This window comes from Lutjanus erythropterus, chromosome 9, assembly GCF_056507025.1.
Source record: "Lutjanus erythropterus isolate fLutEry1 chromosome 9, fLutEry1.hap2, whole genome shotgun sequence".
Lineage (NCBI taxonomy): Eukaryota > Metazoa > Chordata > Actinopteri > Lutjaniformes > Lutjanidae > Lutjanus > Lutjanus erythropterus.
This window is the reverse complement of record NC_139325.1, coordinates 22,839,697-22,856,019: the sequence shown is the minus strand read 5'-3', so window position 1 is coordinate 22,856,019 and position 16,323 is coordinate 22,839,697. Positions and strand designations below refer to the sequence as shown.

The window sequence follows — 16,323 nt, the reverse complement described above, 5'->3', positions numbered from 1 at the left end:
TTCATTCTTTACTACTAATTTAGGGACTGAGTAACACTGGATTTTTGGGGCAGATACAGTCATTACGGAGTTCTGATAAAATCTGTTCTGATGAAAATCTGATATTGATATGTCAGCTTGCAAACTTACAAAATATGATGATATGATTGGTAACTGTCTTAGGGGCCCACAGGTGGACAAAACCTTCAGTTATTTAGTTTTATTATAAAGAATTATTACTGTATTTAATGTTATTAACATTTAGTTCATCATAGTCATGTTCACTTAATTATTGAGCTGTGCGATGACTTAAGTATGCCAGCTATTTAAATGCCAAGTTTTTCATGTCTAACTCTTAAAAGAAAATCACAGGGGTGAATTCCTGCAATGCACAATGTTTTTCATGCTCCCTGCAACTGTGAAGTAGGCTACTTTTTCTAATATTTACTGAGACGAGTTCCTACCAGGAGGAAGAACTAAGGCAACTGGCTTCAAGTGATTTTAAAGGCGGTTAGTAGGATGTGTCTGAGCTGTTCATAAACACACTGAAAAGATGGCTGATTCTTGGGTCTCTTTTTGAAAACATCAAATAATAATGAGAAAATACAGAAATATGGGCAGAGGTCAATTTCACTGCCACCGCATACTTCAGTGTTACATGAGTCTACATTGTTTTTTAAAGAAAAATATTGCACATTAGGCATCTAATGTCACAAGTAAGTGCATAAAATCCATCTGCCATGCATGCAAACATAAAAATATGATGATTCATACCCAGTACTGTCTGAGGTGGGGTGACAGGTGGTGCCCAACTTAGGGGCCCACAGCTGAACAAAAGTTTCATTTAGATGGTGTTATTAAAAGTCAAGGAGTCTCACAGCCCAGAACCCTTTCATACAGTTAGCAGCCTTGATGCAGCCAATATTATTCATATTTACTTAATAAAATTCATTCTGACTCTGTAGTATTCATTTTGACTTTATAATTTTTGAGGTGTGTTATGACTTCAGTCACTCAGCTATTCAAATGTCAACTTTTTCACGTCCAACTCTGTCAAAAGAAGTATCAAAGGGGTGTATCAAGGTGGCGCGCAGTGTTGTTCATGTGCTCTGCAACTGTACAGTAGACCAGACAGCCCTCCTCGCGCTTCTTTGTGTTTCGAACTGGTCTCACGCGGCAGTGGCATGCACGGGGGGGAATCTGTGCGGGCGGGTTTATTCGACCTATTTCTGCCCAATCCGCGCTCGTCGTGGGCGGAGCGTCGAATGTTCGAAGCCAATCAGAGGCAGAGCCGCCAGCGGACAGGCCTGGTCTCCCCGTGCTTTCTACACGTGAGCTGGAACAGCTATTGTACGCCGGGAGGCAACGTGCTGAAGCGTTCCTCCCGCCTGAAAAAACGGCACACTCACGTTTTCTGTGGATTACAAGGGAGCTGGAAAAGCCATGCTGCTCTACCTGATTATTACAGAATGCCAAAAGAGACATGAACAAAGTTTTGAGCCAGTGAGCATGAGTAGAACTGCATGAGTGATGTGTGAACGCCTACAAGTTTAAAGGGTCCATTGCACCAGTGCCATCAGTATGTTGTAAAATTTAAACAATAAGCTTAATTATATATGTTTTTCAGCACCGTATCTAAAAACACACACTTAATCTTAAAATGTGTAATGACTAATCTCAGGCCATTTTATTTATTTATATATGGTTTCTAAATGGAAGACGGTGCATGTTTCAGAATAGGACTGAAAATGGAAAGAATAAGTTTTTAGCATGGCATTTGCAAACACATGAAATGTAGCCACATGGCATCAATAAAAACTATGAGAACACTTATAAAAACACTTACTCTTGGTCTTCCCGTGACCTTCAGGACACTAAAATTTTGCTACTTTTTATTCATCGTATCACTTGTGGAATGTCCCAGATTTTTGGACAAGGAGCCAACTAAAAATGTGTAGAAATTATTTTTTGTTAAGTGTGATGACAATATGTTTGTAATGGAACTATTAAAAAAGGAAATTTCCATAAATATTGTGCTTTCTTAGCAGCACTTGAATATTGAAGTGGCTCCTATGAGATGACAATACCAACAGTGGCCCCTAGCCAATTTGAGTTTGAGACACCTGGTGTATCTTCAAATTGCAATTAGGAAAAAGTGCAGGACACTTTGTTTGAGAATACAATAGATACTTTTTATCCATCCATATATGCATGTAATGTCCTGGGGACCAAAAGAGCACAGATTTGGTGCAATGGTCCTTAAGTTAAAATCTTCATTTCTGCAGCACAGACAGACTGTAGGAACAGTCAGTGTGTTGGTACCTGTCAGACAAAACAAACAGCCTGTTCTCCTCGAAGTGTGGCACGAGGGTAGGTGTGTCTCATGAATAATAAGGTCTGTTAAACCTCCCCAGGCCCCGCCCCCCTCGCTTGTGTTCCGCGGGGTGTGACGTCACGTGAACTGCCCGTGTCCGTTCCAGCTGAGAGAGAGAGAGAGAGAGGTAGAGAGAGGACGGTCGTACGTGGACGTCGCACGGCCCCAAACACAGACCGAAGCTCGTGCGCCCGTGACTGGATCCACCGGATGCAAAAAAGTACAGACAGAGAAAGAGGAAACGACCCCCCCCACTCCTCCTCCTCCTCCTTCTCCTGCCCCCGGAGAGGGACAGCAGAGCGCGACAGCACAGAGGAGAGAAACACCAATACAACTTGTCATCTGACCAATACAGCCACTGCCCTCGTCGCTGTGTGTGTGTGTGTGTGTTTTCGGTTGTTTTGTTTTGACGGACTGCAACTATTTTGGATCCATCTGTTTGATTCACTCGGGATTTTACTCCTTAAGTTTGAATTCCAACATTTTCGCGTCCAAGCAGCGCGGATTTCATTTTGATTTTCACGCCTTTGCATTTTTTTTTTCATTATTATGGACAGTATTCTCACTCAGATGGTCTGACTGTCCCTCCCACACTGCTCCTCTTGAGAATAACAGCTTCATCTACTGAACAGTTTCAACAACATTCAACTGCAATGGAATATTTCGATGAGAATATTTCTACGAGGAAATAACTTCAGAACCAAAGGTGAAAGGTAAAAGTTGCATGTGTTTTTTTAAAACTTGAAGATAGAATTAGTAGAATTTGTCAGAGCTGCTCGTAAACGGACCAGAAAGACAAGTTGATTACTGAGTTTCATTTCCAGGACGTCAAATACCGACGTTTTGGTTTGGTAAAATGTCCCGAGCACGGCAAAATAATGAGAAAGCATGCACTTCTCGTGAGTCATAAGTGTTGATTGAAGGGGTTTTGTGTTTTTATGAGTCTATACATTGTTTTAAAGGAAGATATTGCAAATTATGTCTTTAAACTGCGTCATTAATTATGTGTCCATACTTGTATGAACATTACAATGGTTGCTTTATTCTGCATGGACACTTCTAAAAACTATCTCTCTCTTTCTACCCTCCACCCCAACCCTCCCCTCCTCGTGCACACACTCACTCACGCACAGTCATCCAGCAGCACACTTGTCCTATTGGTAGGTGCTCCGGTCAGATTACCACGCCCCTTCAAGTGCCCCAGGTGTCTCTCTGCGACCCCGTCTGGTCCAGGATGTCCAGGCAGCTCTCCCAGCTTCCGACCCCCGACCTCCCAGCTGGCGCAAGCCCACAGTTTGGAAGTTGTACCCAGCCTGCAGGGTCCCTCACAGGGGGGCATCTGAACTCCATGACAGGTCTTAAATCCCTCCTGCAGCACCCAATGAAGGGAGACCAACGCTTAAAAACGCCATGTGACGCAAAAGGTGAGAAACCCCTCTCATTTGATGATGTCCCAGTTGTTGTTTATGTTCAGCACCAGTAGCACCTGACAATCTATCTTCAATATGTGTACTGGCAGAGCATGAATAAATGATACAGGGCTGTTCCACCTACTGCTGCTTTTATTGTTACACAAATATGTAACATTATTATATAACAAACACAACATTTGTCATATTTTACACACAAAAGTCTGATGAAACAATCACACATATGGGGACTATTCCATGACCCTGACGAATTATAATCCCTGCTGTGACTTCAAATTAGGATCCAGATTACAATGAGTGATAACAAGTTTTGGTTTAGCTGTAGTGCTGTGCAGGCATGCGTTACGGTGGCCGGCGGTGCCAAAACGCACCAATTGTGAGATTTGTTCAGGAGCTTATGTATATGTTGTGACAACAAATTGGTTTTGGCTCTTGCTTAATGCTGCAATTCAGCTACCATCTGGTCCATCTGTGAGTATGTTTTTGTGTGTGTGTGTGTGTGTGTGAGACAAAGATGGACATTTTACAGAGGTGCATCTTAAGTTAGCATTTGTTACAGAATAAAGTATCTCAAGAAAAACCTTCTATGAAGTTTTTAGAGTAGAACCAAAATTATTCTTTATCATCTTTAATATACCAACTATACTGTATTGTAATAAACATGTCTGGAAAAAAAATACTGTACATATACTGTGATGTTACATGGTTAATTATTTTATTTCATATTTTCTTTATTTTATTTAAGGTCTGCTACTGACTGCTGCATTGTTTTTGTTTTGCAATTGAGCTGTCCTTAGTCCCGCCCATTTTTGCACTGTGCTCCAATAACAAACTTGGTACCCAGTGGAACCTCTGTTAACTTTTTCCTTTCCTGTTTCTTGTACTTAGATATGCTCTGTGCTACGCTTATCTATGATGAGAAAACATCTGAAGTTGGTTAAAAGATGTTGCTGGCAGACCTTTAAAAGCGACATATAGTCACGTCTTAAAATGCTCGCAAACTAGCGAGCTAATGATTGATGTAGATTAGCTAGCTAGTTAGTGTTTTGCTAAAATTGGCTATCAGATTTAGCTTGAGCTGGGCACCGGTCTTCAGTACTTTGAGGTATTGATTGAAATAACCCAGTACCAAGTAGTATCAAAACGTCTCCATTCAAATGATGCCTGCATTCAGTACTTTTGGTACCCTGCTCTAGAAAAAAATGATTATTATAGTTTTAATCACCACAAGTGTTCTCTATAAAGAAAAACCTTTGAAAAAAGACATCAAATGAAGTACACTGTTGGTATTAGTATCACTTTAAGTGGACTGGTATTGAGTATTTTGAGAACTTTTCTAAATAATGCCCAGTCCTAGATGTACCTAGCTACCTGATGATTGATGTTGATTAGGTAGCTCAGTGTTTCCCAACCCTTGTCCTCAGGGACCTCTGCCCTGCATGTTTAGATGTCTCCCTGCTCCAACACACCTGATTCAAATGATCAGGTTGTTATCAGGCTTCTGCAGAGGCTTGATGACAAGCTGATTATTTGAATCTTTTGTACATACATAATTAAAACATTAATTGCCAAGGACAATTCAATTATTTATTTATTTATTTTTTGCCATGGCTGGCAACTTTATTTTATGTTATTAAAGGAGGAAAGCAGAAGAACTTTAAATTGAAAATGAAAAACTGATTTTATCTGAGCAAAACTGCTTATTTAATAAAGGACATTTTTAAAGATGTAATTTTTCTTTTTTTAATATCCTGATAAATATCAGACTTTTTATTGTGGTGTTATCATACCTTGAGTTTCTAGCATCATTGCATCTTTATTCGTTATTGATAATGTTTCTGCTCTCCTGTCTCTGGCAGATAAAGACAGGCTGGACCTTGACGAGGACTCCTTGGGAGTGTGCTCCATGAGGAATGGCAGTGGAATAGGCAGTAACAGCAGTAGTAGTTGTGGTGGAAATGGAACAGGAAGTTTCAACCAGTTCTTGGGGCCTCTCTTGTGGGATCGCACCCTGCCTGCAGATGGGGGCCTCTTCCAGCTCCAGTACATGGACTTGGAGGAGTTTCTGACTGAAAATGGAATGGGCAGCATGCATAATAACAACAGCTCCAGCTCAGCCCAGATCCCCTCACAGAGCTCCCAGTCCGCTGTCCCCAACCAGAGCTCCCAGTGCCTACCGCCCTCATCCCCACCTGGCTCTTCATCTTCATCAACCTCGTCCTCTTCTTCTCCATCGCTCATTGGCTTGGAGGTGGCTCAGCCGCAGGGCCTCGCAGGAGGCAGCGACTGTCTTCACGGTGAGTTCACTTAACATGGACCATTCTGTTCTTAGCTAAATTGTTGGACAGTTGAAGGACAGTTTATTCTCCAAGGTCTGACCATATCAGCTCCATGGAAGTTCTACAAACTTTGCAGAGTTGACATGTTGAAAAAAAAAAACAAATTGTCCCCTGATATGAGACTAGTAGACCCTACAATTCAGTATTGGTGGAAATGTAATCAAGGTTATGTGGTGTGCTGCATATAAGGTTCCCACGGGCTTGTGATTCAGCATTTTAACTCTCCTTTGAGTTTATAGCAAATACCATGGTGACCAAGCATTTTTCTGTGCTGTGGGGACAAACTGAAGGCAGCAGACACAGTCACATGGCTTGAAATGCAAAGTCAACCTGAAAGAGAGAACACAGAGTTTAGAAATGGCTGCTTTACTTTTCATTTTGTAGCAGGGTGCAGGGTTAAACGTTGGGTGAGGGATCCATGGAGAAAGAGGTGTAGTGAAGAACGAAGTCTGGAGCTTTTTGATGAGTCAACCTCACAGCAATGACAAGGAGTTTTTGGTTCAGTTTGGCATGTGATGTGTGCACTGCAGTGTACAACACAATCAGCATTCAGTCCCAGCCAATTATTAATGTGCAGCAGGGTCAAAACAGTACTCAGAGAGAGGCAGAGAGAGAGAGAGAGAGAGAAAAAGAGAGAGAGAGAGGAGTGTGTGGAGTGTTTTGCGGTTGCGTGTCTTTAAATCTCTCCCCACTTCACACGCCACAGCCATGTGTACGCGTCAGTACACGTGCCGAGCCTGATGAGAGTACTGGAGTGAGAGAACTAGAGGCAGGGCCAATAGACAGGGAGGAGGAGCCCACAGGGGGAGGGACAGACACAGCAACAGGAAGAGTTTCCCTCTGCTGCTGCTGCTGCTGCTGCTGCTGCTCGACTTCTAACACAACATTTTAATCAACAATGAATGACATCAAGTACACTGACATCCACAAGACAGCTTTGTACTGTGCGGGATGTTAAAGCAGGACCTTTAATTCAGTCTTTGAGTGACAAAGTGTGCATTTATTAACTCTGACAATGCATTTATATTGCCCCATGCTTCTGGATTACAGTCCCTTTATATAATGTAAAATCTTATAATTACATGGAATTACAAAACATATTAATAAGAATATTAAGCCTCATCGTCATTTGAAAAGGGGAATATTTTGAGTCTCATTACATAGGACAGGACTGATACTGGATTTTTGGAGCCAATACTGATATTAAGAAGTAAAAAAAAGATCTGGTATTGATCCTTCTTTCACCTGCTCAGAGACTGCAGATGGAAATTAGCTAGTGAGGTAAATCTGGTCTTTTTGAGACTAATATCTTTTGTACATACTCACTGATATAAACTAAACTAAACTAGACTAAACTAAACTAAACTAAACTAATATATTGGCTGATATTCTTTATATAGCATATAATATACAGACTATATAATATATACACAAAGGTGTATTTTTTTGCAATGATCCTTAAAAAGAGGTTAACACTTTGGACAAAGATATGTGATGGAGGTATTTTATAGTTTAACAGTAAACTTTATTATTGAAAATAATATCAGGGAACTGAAACAGTGACATAATACCAATAGTTGTAAGTAAACTTGAATAAAGAAAAAGGATATAAAACTAAGAAATAAAAGCAATCTGCATTATGTTCTGTCAAAAATAAAAAGTTTTGTATTGGCACATATTGGACAACATATACACTGATACTGATGTGATAGGTAATTATTGATCTATAATATTGGTTGACCAATACATCTGTCTGGCTTTATATAAAATCTTACAATTATATGAAAATAAGTAGAATTTCTAATTACAACACATATTAAATAAAGAATTTTGTCTGATCATTGGTTAAAAGTATAATATATTTGAATCTTTTTTTATCAGAACTGCAACAAATTGTTGATTATTAATTGACTATTAAATTAATTGGCAAACATTTTGTATCATTTCTTTAGAAAAAAAACGTCCCAATTCTATGATTTAGCTTTCTCAAATGTGAATATTTTCTGGTTTCTTTAGTTCTCTATGACAGTAAACTGAAGATCTTACATCTGACATTTGAGGAAGTCATCTGAGACTTTCTGATCAACATTTCAGTTTTCATTTTTCACAATTTTCTGACTTTATAGACCAAACAACTAATCAGTTAATTGAGAAAATAATCAACAAATCAGTCAATAATGACGATAATCATTAGTTGCAGCCCTACTTTATATATGTCATTATGAGTTTGGCATGAAGTTGAGTGAATAATTCTCATCACCGCTCCCAAAGATTGAAAATAGAGAAGTTATATTCTAATCTGCTGCATCATAAAGGCTCCCACCCAACAGCTGCTGCATTAATATTGAATGGAGCAACACCCAACAACATGTGATTATATTAGGCACCTAAGAAGGAGCGAGGCTACTGTTGGTGTTGACTGCTGCGTCAGGCGTTCTTGGAATGCTGTTATACGAGTCCTGAAATGTGTGTTGTCATGTATTGGATCATTTTTTTAAAAACGTGAAACACGTTAACAAAAATGCACCAAATCAACTTAGTAAGCTTTCCAGAGCTGTCCGAAAAGCAGGGAGAGGTAACCTCGTACCACAGGAGGGCCGAGGGCTTGGAGGTTTTCATTCCAACAAAACGCAGCACCAAGTGGTTGCACTGACTTGTCCCTGCTGTCAGGTTTAAGGAGCAGAAATCACTTAAATCTGTCTGGAAAATGTGCATGTTTTCTGGCCTCAGTAGCTCTTAGTTGCCCTCGGTATCCACACCACGATCCAGTGACGTTTACACCCGCTGATTATTTCCTATAGCACATGCTTGACTTCATCTTGGTGTGTGTGAAAACACTCTTTCATTTGTTTTGCTGTGTTAAGGAGGCATTGTCATGTGGAACATGGGAATATCATGAGGGAACACTTTGCACCTTAGGGTGCACCTGGTGTGAAGACGTGTCCTTATGTTACCTGACCATTACACAACCATTACTCATTTGATAGCTGCTTATATATTACAGCTCCATAGATAATATGTTCAACATGTGGCAACAAATATCATAGACAGAGGGAATGTTTGTGTTTTTCTCCAAACAGTAACCTGACTGTTCTCCTAACACTCAGTGTTGAGATTTTTTTAGCCCATTTCACCATGTTCTGTACTTTTTATAATGCGTTTGTATAGTGTTTCCACATAGTAAGTCTGTATTAATTACCAGCTTTGTGGAACTGGTTTACAGGCTTTGTTTATGTGATTCTGTAGTAATTTGTAAAGCCAACCTTTAGGGCCGCAACTAATGATTATTACAATAATCTAATGATCAGTTGTTTGTTTAAATATCAGAAATGTATGAAAAATGACAAGCCCAAAGTGACATCCTAAAAGGTTTTGTTTTGTCCACTAGACACTACAAAATATTCATATTTAAGAAGCTTGACTATTAATCAATGAATTGATTAAAAGTCAAGTCTGAAATTAATCAAGTTTTCTTTTATCCCTGACTTATCAATGTTTGTCATATAATGTGATTGGACATGGTTCTCCTTGCCAAATGAAATCATTTTAAAGTTATTTTTATTTTAAGTTGAATTTGTTAGATAAATGTTAGGTTAACTCATTTCCCTGCCTCGCATTAATCTATAATAGTGTCAAAGTAAAAGTTTAAAGTTATCTTCCATTGAATCTGACCCTATTTATAAGAAGAGTATTGATTTTCCTGTTTGTATGGACATACAACAGGAACGGTTAGGGGGCGTTTTGCCTCTTATAGAGAAGGAAAGTCAGTTATGTGAGGTGCTTAAAGGGGGTGGGGTGAGGTATAGCCCTATACCGGCCCCACTTAAAGAAACTGGTTTTAAGGGGAGGGGTAGAAAGTTACATAACATTTCCAGTTTTAGATTTCTCTATTGGTATTTAGTTCTGGGTGTTGGCTTTGGGGTAGCAGAATTTGTGGTTTTGATTAGTAATAGTAACCAATATCATGATCACCAGCTGAATGCATGTGTTTGGGATTTTTCAAAGTGCTGGTTTGTACAGTAGAATAAAGGAAATTCCATTGACTCTCCAAGACCATAAGGACTGTAATTATGTTGTTTTAGCACTGGTACACACATAATAACGGTTTGTGATTGTAGTTTTTTATTATTTACAGTGTGCAGGTGTGTAATAGATTATAATGATCTGATCTAGTATGCAGTACTTTAAATGCTATATATAATCTATAACTATATATAATATATAATCACTGAGTATTTTTTCTACAGCAACCTGTAGTTCCATTATGTCTGTTCATATTAATACTAAAAATTATATGCATTATACTATGTAATTATTTGTATTTGCAGCGTATATTCACAGAATAGTCTTTAGAGATGACCTTGTCCCTGAAAACCTTACCATCCATGAAAGTTGATAGAAAAGCAGTGGAGGGTGAAGGAATGTTGTTTGTTGTTTATAACTCTATGAAAGTAGCTCTCTGCCTCCATCTGGTGGCCATCATCATGTATTACTGCATGTCTTTGTGCTGTTGTCATCAGTGGTTCAATCCAACACTGACAGTGTTAGCAATTTAAGGATAAATGCAGTTCAGTGAAAAGCATTTAAAACCTGTTCTTCTTCCCCTTTCGTTTCAGGGAGTCAGACGAGTATGAACGACTCCTGTGAGTCACCCTGCTCCTCCTCTTCGTCCTCTTGTCCACCTCTGCTGACGCCCACGGGCAGCGGGCCAGATGTGGTGGGAATGTTTGACCTGGATCCTTCAGACACTATGTCCAGCTCCTCTGGCCAGCAGAACTTTGACCCCATGAGGCATTCTTTCAGCGAGGAGGAGCTCAAACCGCAGCCGATGATCAAGAAGGCCCGCAAGATCCTGGTGCCGGACAACATGAAGGTGAGTCTTCACTGGAGCAATGGAGATATTCAGACCAGTAGTGGTCAATTTATTATTCTTTATTCTGCATATTATTCTAAGGTGGCAGCTACTATTCCTCGGATCCACACACGACGAAACATAACATATAAAACAAGACACACAACACATGTAAAAAACATTAAGATGTATGCACATGTTCCAGAGAAGTAATCTAATTGTTATACCTCTAATTCTAAGGTATGTATGATTTAATTAAAGGAAAGTGCACACATTAAACATACAAATAGGTAATATAAGAGCAGAAAAACTTATTGTCTTATAAAAAATAGTAGAGATGCCTGATACAGATTTTATAAAGCCAATACTGATAATTGATAATAACTGATAAGATAACTGACAATTTCACATTTTTGTATTTTAAAATCATAGAACCTGCAGTTTGTTTACACCCGAGGATAACAAAGCCTAAGATGCAGTGAGTGAAGATGGATAATTTAATACTCTGTAGCTCTGCCTAACCAAACTTATTTATCAGCTATAATGTCATCAAGAGAATAATGAGTGATAATTTGAATTTCCAATTATCTACCAATACGTTACCTAATATATCAGCTGCCATATTTATTGTGCATCCCTAAAAATGTCTCATATGGGGGTTCAGAATAATAGAGTAACAGAATGCTGTGAGTAAGTGAGGAAGTAGATATTTATTTACTTTTCAGAATAAGAAAGTCTATCAATAAAAACATTACACACACAAAGAAGCAGGATAATAATAAGCACAAGAGCCACAAAGTTAAGAACACAACATTCTGTACTGTCTATAATACCTTGATATTGATATTTATCAGTACAGGGACACTACTGAAGGGATGACTATTGCTGCTTTCACAAAATATTAACACAATGACAGTTTTGATAAATAATCATCAGTAATGTCGATATAATAACTAAGTGGATAAAAGCAACTAACAGAATGGCTAGAGCAGTCTGGTAAGTTCAGAAGATTACATCACTTTACTGTAATGAAGCCTTAAAAATCAGGAAAAGATAACACGTATGACATATCACAATATAATGATATCCAAAATCTAACGTATTGAAATAATATTGTTACATCAGCCAGTCCCAGTGTATGTTAGTTCTCCAGCAGTGGTTTTGTACAGCAAGTTGTTTGCATACTTTATTTGCTTTCAGACACAAACTCAGTACAGACCAAACTCTGAAGATAAAGCATCTGAAAGGAACTTGTCCCACGCTCATTCATGGCCAAACACCCACATCACCAATAGCATCATTGGAGTTAGGCTGCACAAGAGTACTACACACTTCTTAAGAAAAAACCCTGACCGTTCATTGATTATTTTATCAGAATGCTTCCTAATAATTCCATGATTGGCTCAGGTAAACGGTTTGAGTGGATAATCAATGTGTACTGTTTCTGTCTGTCCTCTGTTAGGACGAGAAGTACTGGACCAGGAGGTACAAAAACAACGAGGCGGCAAAGCGTTCCCGAGACGCTCGCCGTCTGAAGGAGAACCAGATATCCGTGCGCGCTGCCTACCTGGAGCGAGAGAACGCCGCCCTGCGGCAGGAAGTGGCTGAGATTCGGAAGGAACTGGGCCGCTGTCGCAACATCCTTAGTAAATACGAGAACCGCCTCGCTGACCAGTGATGATGGCGTGGAGCAAAATCAGCAAGAGGAGGAATCAAAGCTGGATTAAATTTAAGACTTTTTTTGGGTGGCACAGAATGGACAGAATGGGGTCGAGAAAATGATGATGATGATGAGGAAGCTGATGATTATGATGATGATGAATGTATAAGACAAGGAGAAGGTTTGTGTAATGAAGCTCAGGTGTCTTGTTTTGTCGAGGTGTCGGCTCTTAAAAGTGAAAGACAGAGAGAATAATTTAACAGATGAAAGATGTGACTTTTAAGAGTTTTGTTATTGGAGAATTGTATATTTTTATAATACTTAAAGAAAAATTAGAGGGAGAGCAAATTTGGAGAATAATTTTGTATATTTTCTACATGGCGGGGGACATAGAGGCAGGGCAAAGCTATGGTAAATATCTTTTTATTATAGATGAGGAGTCAGGAGACGTTTAACAGGTGGTCAGCCATCGATGGGTATTTTTCGACTTGATTATTAGTCAGGACGCAGCAGCAGGGGCGAGGACGCATGTAACAATTGTAATATAGAGAGCAAAAATTATCTTATAATCGTATAGTTCAACATTTTTGTGGATTTTACTCAAGCACTTAATTTTTTTTCCTGTTGTTTCTGTCACTGGGAATGGGGCATGCTAGAGAGAAATGAGGGGACACACCATGTAAACAGTCCAGCACTATCTTCAACACTTGTCTTGTGCATTCTTTTGACTTTTTTCAGTTCCCCGACGATATTATTTCTTTGTACTTTGAGCTTAACTTTACGCGACTGGTACATCTTCCTCTTGTCCACACTTGTATCTTTGACTCTTTTTCTCTATCCCAGTCGAGTGCTTTTTAATCTGCGCTGGTGTTTTTCGTATCTTACCTAAGCTGGTGAAAGCCTGCTGTTGTGATGCCCTGGGAAACTCTGCTCCTCTTGATCCTCTCTTTGAGTTGTTTGGGACATTTCTCTTCCTCTGTTTCTCTATTATCCAACTGCTCTATTTCCGTCTCGCCTACCCCCTTTGCAGCTATGTGCAAACTCTTCCCATATAACATTTTGTCCCTGTTCAGATCTCAGTGTTGTACTCAGAAATAGTAATCAATCTTCCCGGTAAAATGCACATCGTTACTTTACTGTAAGTATGAACACACTTTAATTAGCATATGGGAGGGGAGAGATGTGTAAGTGTATATTGGATAGGCCTCTATCCTATTTTGTGTGTTTGATGTATTCCAGGAGATGGGTTTGATGCCCCCATTGAGTGGAATGGTGTTAAATTCTCAGATTTCTGGGAGAAATAAAAGCCAAAATTTCCTATTGTTGATCCACAAAAGCTTATTGCTATTTAGTGCTTTTTCAATACTGCTCCTTTCCTTACTGTTTACTCCTGTTATTACTTTTTACTGTATCTATAAACTTCTCTGTGTACCCACAACAACTACACAGTGGCATGGTACACTATGTTATGTTCCTGGGGGAGGGATGACTAGTAATAGAGTGTGATTTTAATCCCCTTAATGACCATGATGAATAGTTACCATTTCTGCTATTATTATTATTGTTATGATTATGATGATTATCCCTCTTGTTGTTGCTATTCTATATTATTGAATGATTTTCTTTCTTTGGATGAACATGATCTGTTGCACCTTGAAACATCTTTGATCTTCAGTGTTCCTCAGAAAGACTATTCAAATGGAAAAACACCCTCACTGTCTGCTATTTGCATCCTGTCTCAGACCTCCAGACATTACTCGGACACTACCGCTGCCATGGATTTCACAAAGCGTGGCTCAGTAACTTGAACGCCACGCAGACTTACTTTACCTTTCATGATGACCTCTTCTGTTCCCTCAGCGGTGTATGGACTATGCACACTATCAATATGCTCCTTGTTGGTTTATTTCAGCCTTTATCACCTCAATCAGTGATTGTTTGCTCTCCCAACAGGATCTAGTCTCTAATATCCTCACAGATGTGGTTGATAAATCTTTTAGTGACTCTTAATTGAACTACAACTGCCCTGCTGCATCAGTGGTGTCCATGGTGCCCAGCCCCACTCAGTGCTGGTTATTTGGATGTAGTCGAGATTTTTCCAAATACACCAATAAAAGATTGTTCTCATTCACTGCTGCTTTGCTTTTCTCAGGTGTTTTCATCACATTTGTTGCTTTTAGTAGGGAGGCACAATATTGGATTGCTGATGCCGATATATGCACCATTTTTCCAGCTAACTGCAGAGAATGTGAAGGCTAGGTTGAAGAATTTATTCATCAACACACGTTTTTACTCTAAACCTAGATTACATTTAATTCTGTTTCACCAAAACTTGAAACTCTAATTTAAAGTTACCCTTGAGGAGGTTTAACTTTGAAAGCAACTGCCTATTTGAGGTCAGCTGAGCAGAATAATCAAATTCCTCAAAGCAAGGTGAGGGATAAACTGAGCAAGTTTTTAGATAGATAGTTAACAAATAATGTTTGTTCATTTCTTTTAACTGTTAAGATAGCTACCAACCAATGTAACATTTTCTTTTCATTTTTCAAAAACTTTTAATAGCAAACAGTACTTATGAGAAAGGTCCCAACAGCACTTAAATTTCTCATCCATGCTAAGCAGCTCCATATTGTTCAACTCTATTTAGTTTTAGTTTTCTATCACTAAACTTGGATTTAATAGACAGAGATTAGTTTTTAATTGTCCATTTTTAACCTAGTTTTGATTATAACTAATCATAAAATATATTAATCTTTGTTGGTGCAGCCTAGTTAGTCTCTCCTGTGGTGGAATTAACACATTATTGTGCCTCCTCTTATCATGGTGGCCTCCTGGCAGATGCAGACACAAAATAGATCACAATGATTTTCAAAATGTACAAAATTAGTGGGCAAAAGAAAAAAAGCTGCTGCTGACATTGTTTTTAATTGTAATTGTAAATAGCTAACTTTGATATCCATTTCAGACACTTCAAAAAACTCCCACACCACAGACATGGCATACTCGTGTCGCATGAGCACAATTAAAGCGCATGCCAATATGACAGGCGGATACAATATTTCATTTTAAAGCCTTTATTGATCCATGATGTGCTGATAATATTGTGCATCCCTTGTCTTAAGTCGTTCAGGATGCGTCTCTTCAGCTTTGTGTGCCTGCAGCTTGAAATAAAGCTCAGTTTGGACCGGGAGAGAATGGGCAACTGAGGTCAAATTTCCGGAGGACTACTTGTTCTTTTATTTACTTAAAGCCTGATAACCAGACTAGAACATGCAATGAAATGTCTCAAGGCTATTTGTTTTGGTATTCTTTGTTTGTTCACATTGTGTACATTCCTTTAATAGACAAAGCAGTCCAAATGTCTTGCCGAACAAAAGGCAATGTGCTCCCCTTGGACATTCAAGGAGTATTTTACACGTTTATAAATGAAATGCACTCAATATTTAGGGGAATAACGTGCTCAATGCAGCTGATGTAGAATATTCAGTTGAGAAGAGGGTATGATTACAAAATAAAAGTATGTATACCAGCCTATAGATCAGTAATAGAAAGAAAGATATAAGTCACAGTGGGTGGCATGACTGGATGTATAGGAGCACTCAGGACATCAGGTAAAGACCAGTTTCTTCCTGTTGTCTCCATTTCCTGTTTGTTTATTGTGTGTGTTTGTGTTATGTCACCTCATTTAT

At 39.0% G+C, this 16,323-nt stretch overlaps 1 protein-coding gene across 1 annotated transcript; it reads left to right on the top strand.

Moving 5' to 3' along the window:
* Positions 1-2,458: 2,458 nt before the first annotated feature.
* dbpb (D site albumin promoter binding protein b) lies at positions 2,459-14,765 on the top strand. Its single transcript, XM_084726639.1, has 5 exons — positions 2,459-3,066; positions 3,487-3,777; positions 5,643-6,080; positions 10,739-10,995; positions 12,437-14,765. Exons 2-5 carry the CDS (start codon positions 3,588-3,590, stop codon positions 12,650-12,652), a joined length of 1,101 nt encoding a protein of 366 aa, XP_084582765.1. The 5' UTR covers positions 2,459-3,066; positions 3,487-3,587; the 3' UTR covers positions 12,653-14,765.
* The last annotated feature ends 1,558 nt before the right edge of the window (positions 14,766-16,323 follow it).

Coding starts and splice junctions, on each gene's coding strand:
- dbpb (XM_084726639.1), top strand. CDS start 3,588: ATGTCCAGGCAGCTCTCCCAGCTTCCGACCCCCGACCTCCCAGCTGGC. Junction 3,778..5,642: donor AACGCCATGTGACGCAAAAG/GTGAGAAACCCC, acceptor TGTCTCTGGCAG/ATAAAGACAGGCTGGACCTT. Junction 10,996..12,436: donor TGGTGCCGGACAACATGAAG/GTGAGTCTTCAC, acceptor GTCCTCTGTTAG/GACGAGAAGTACTGGACCAG.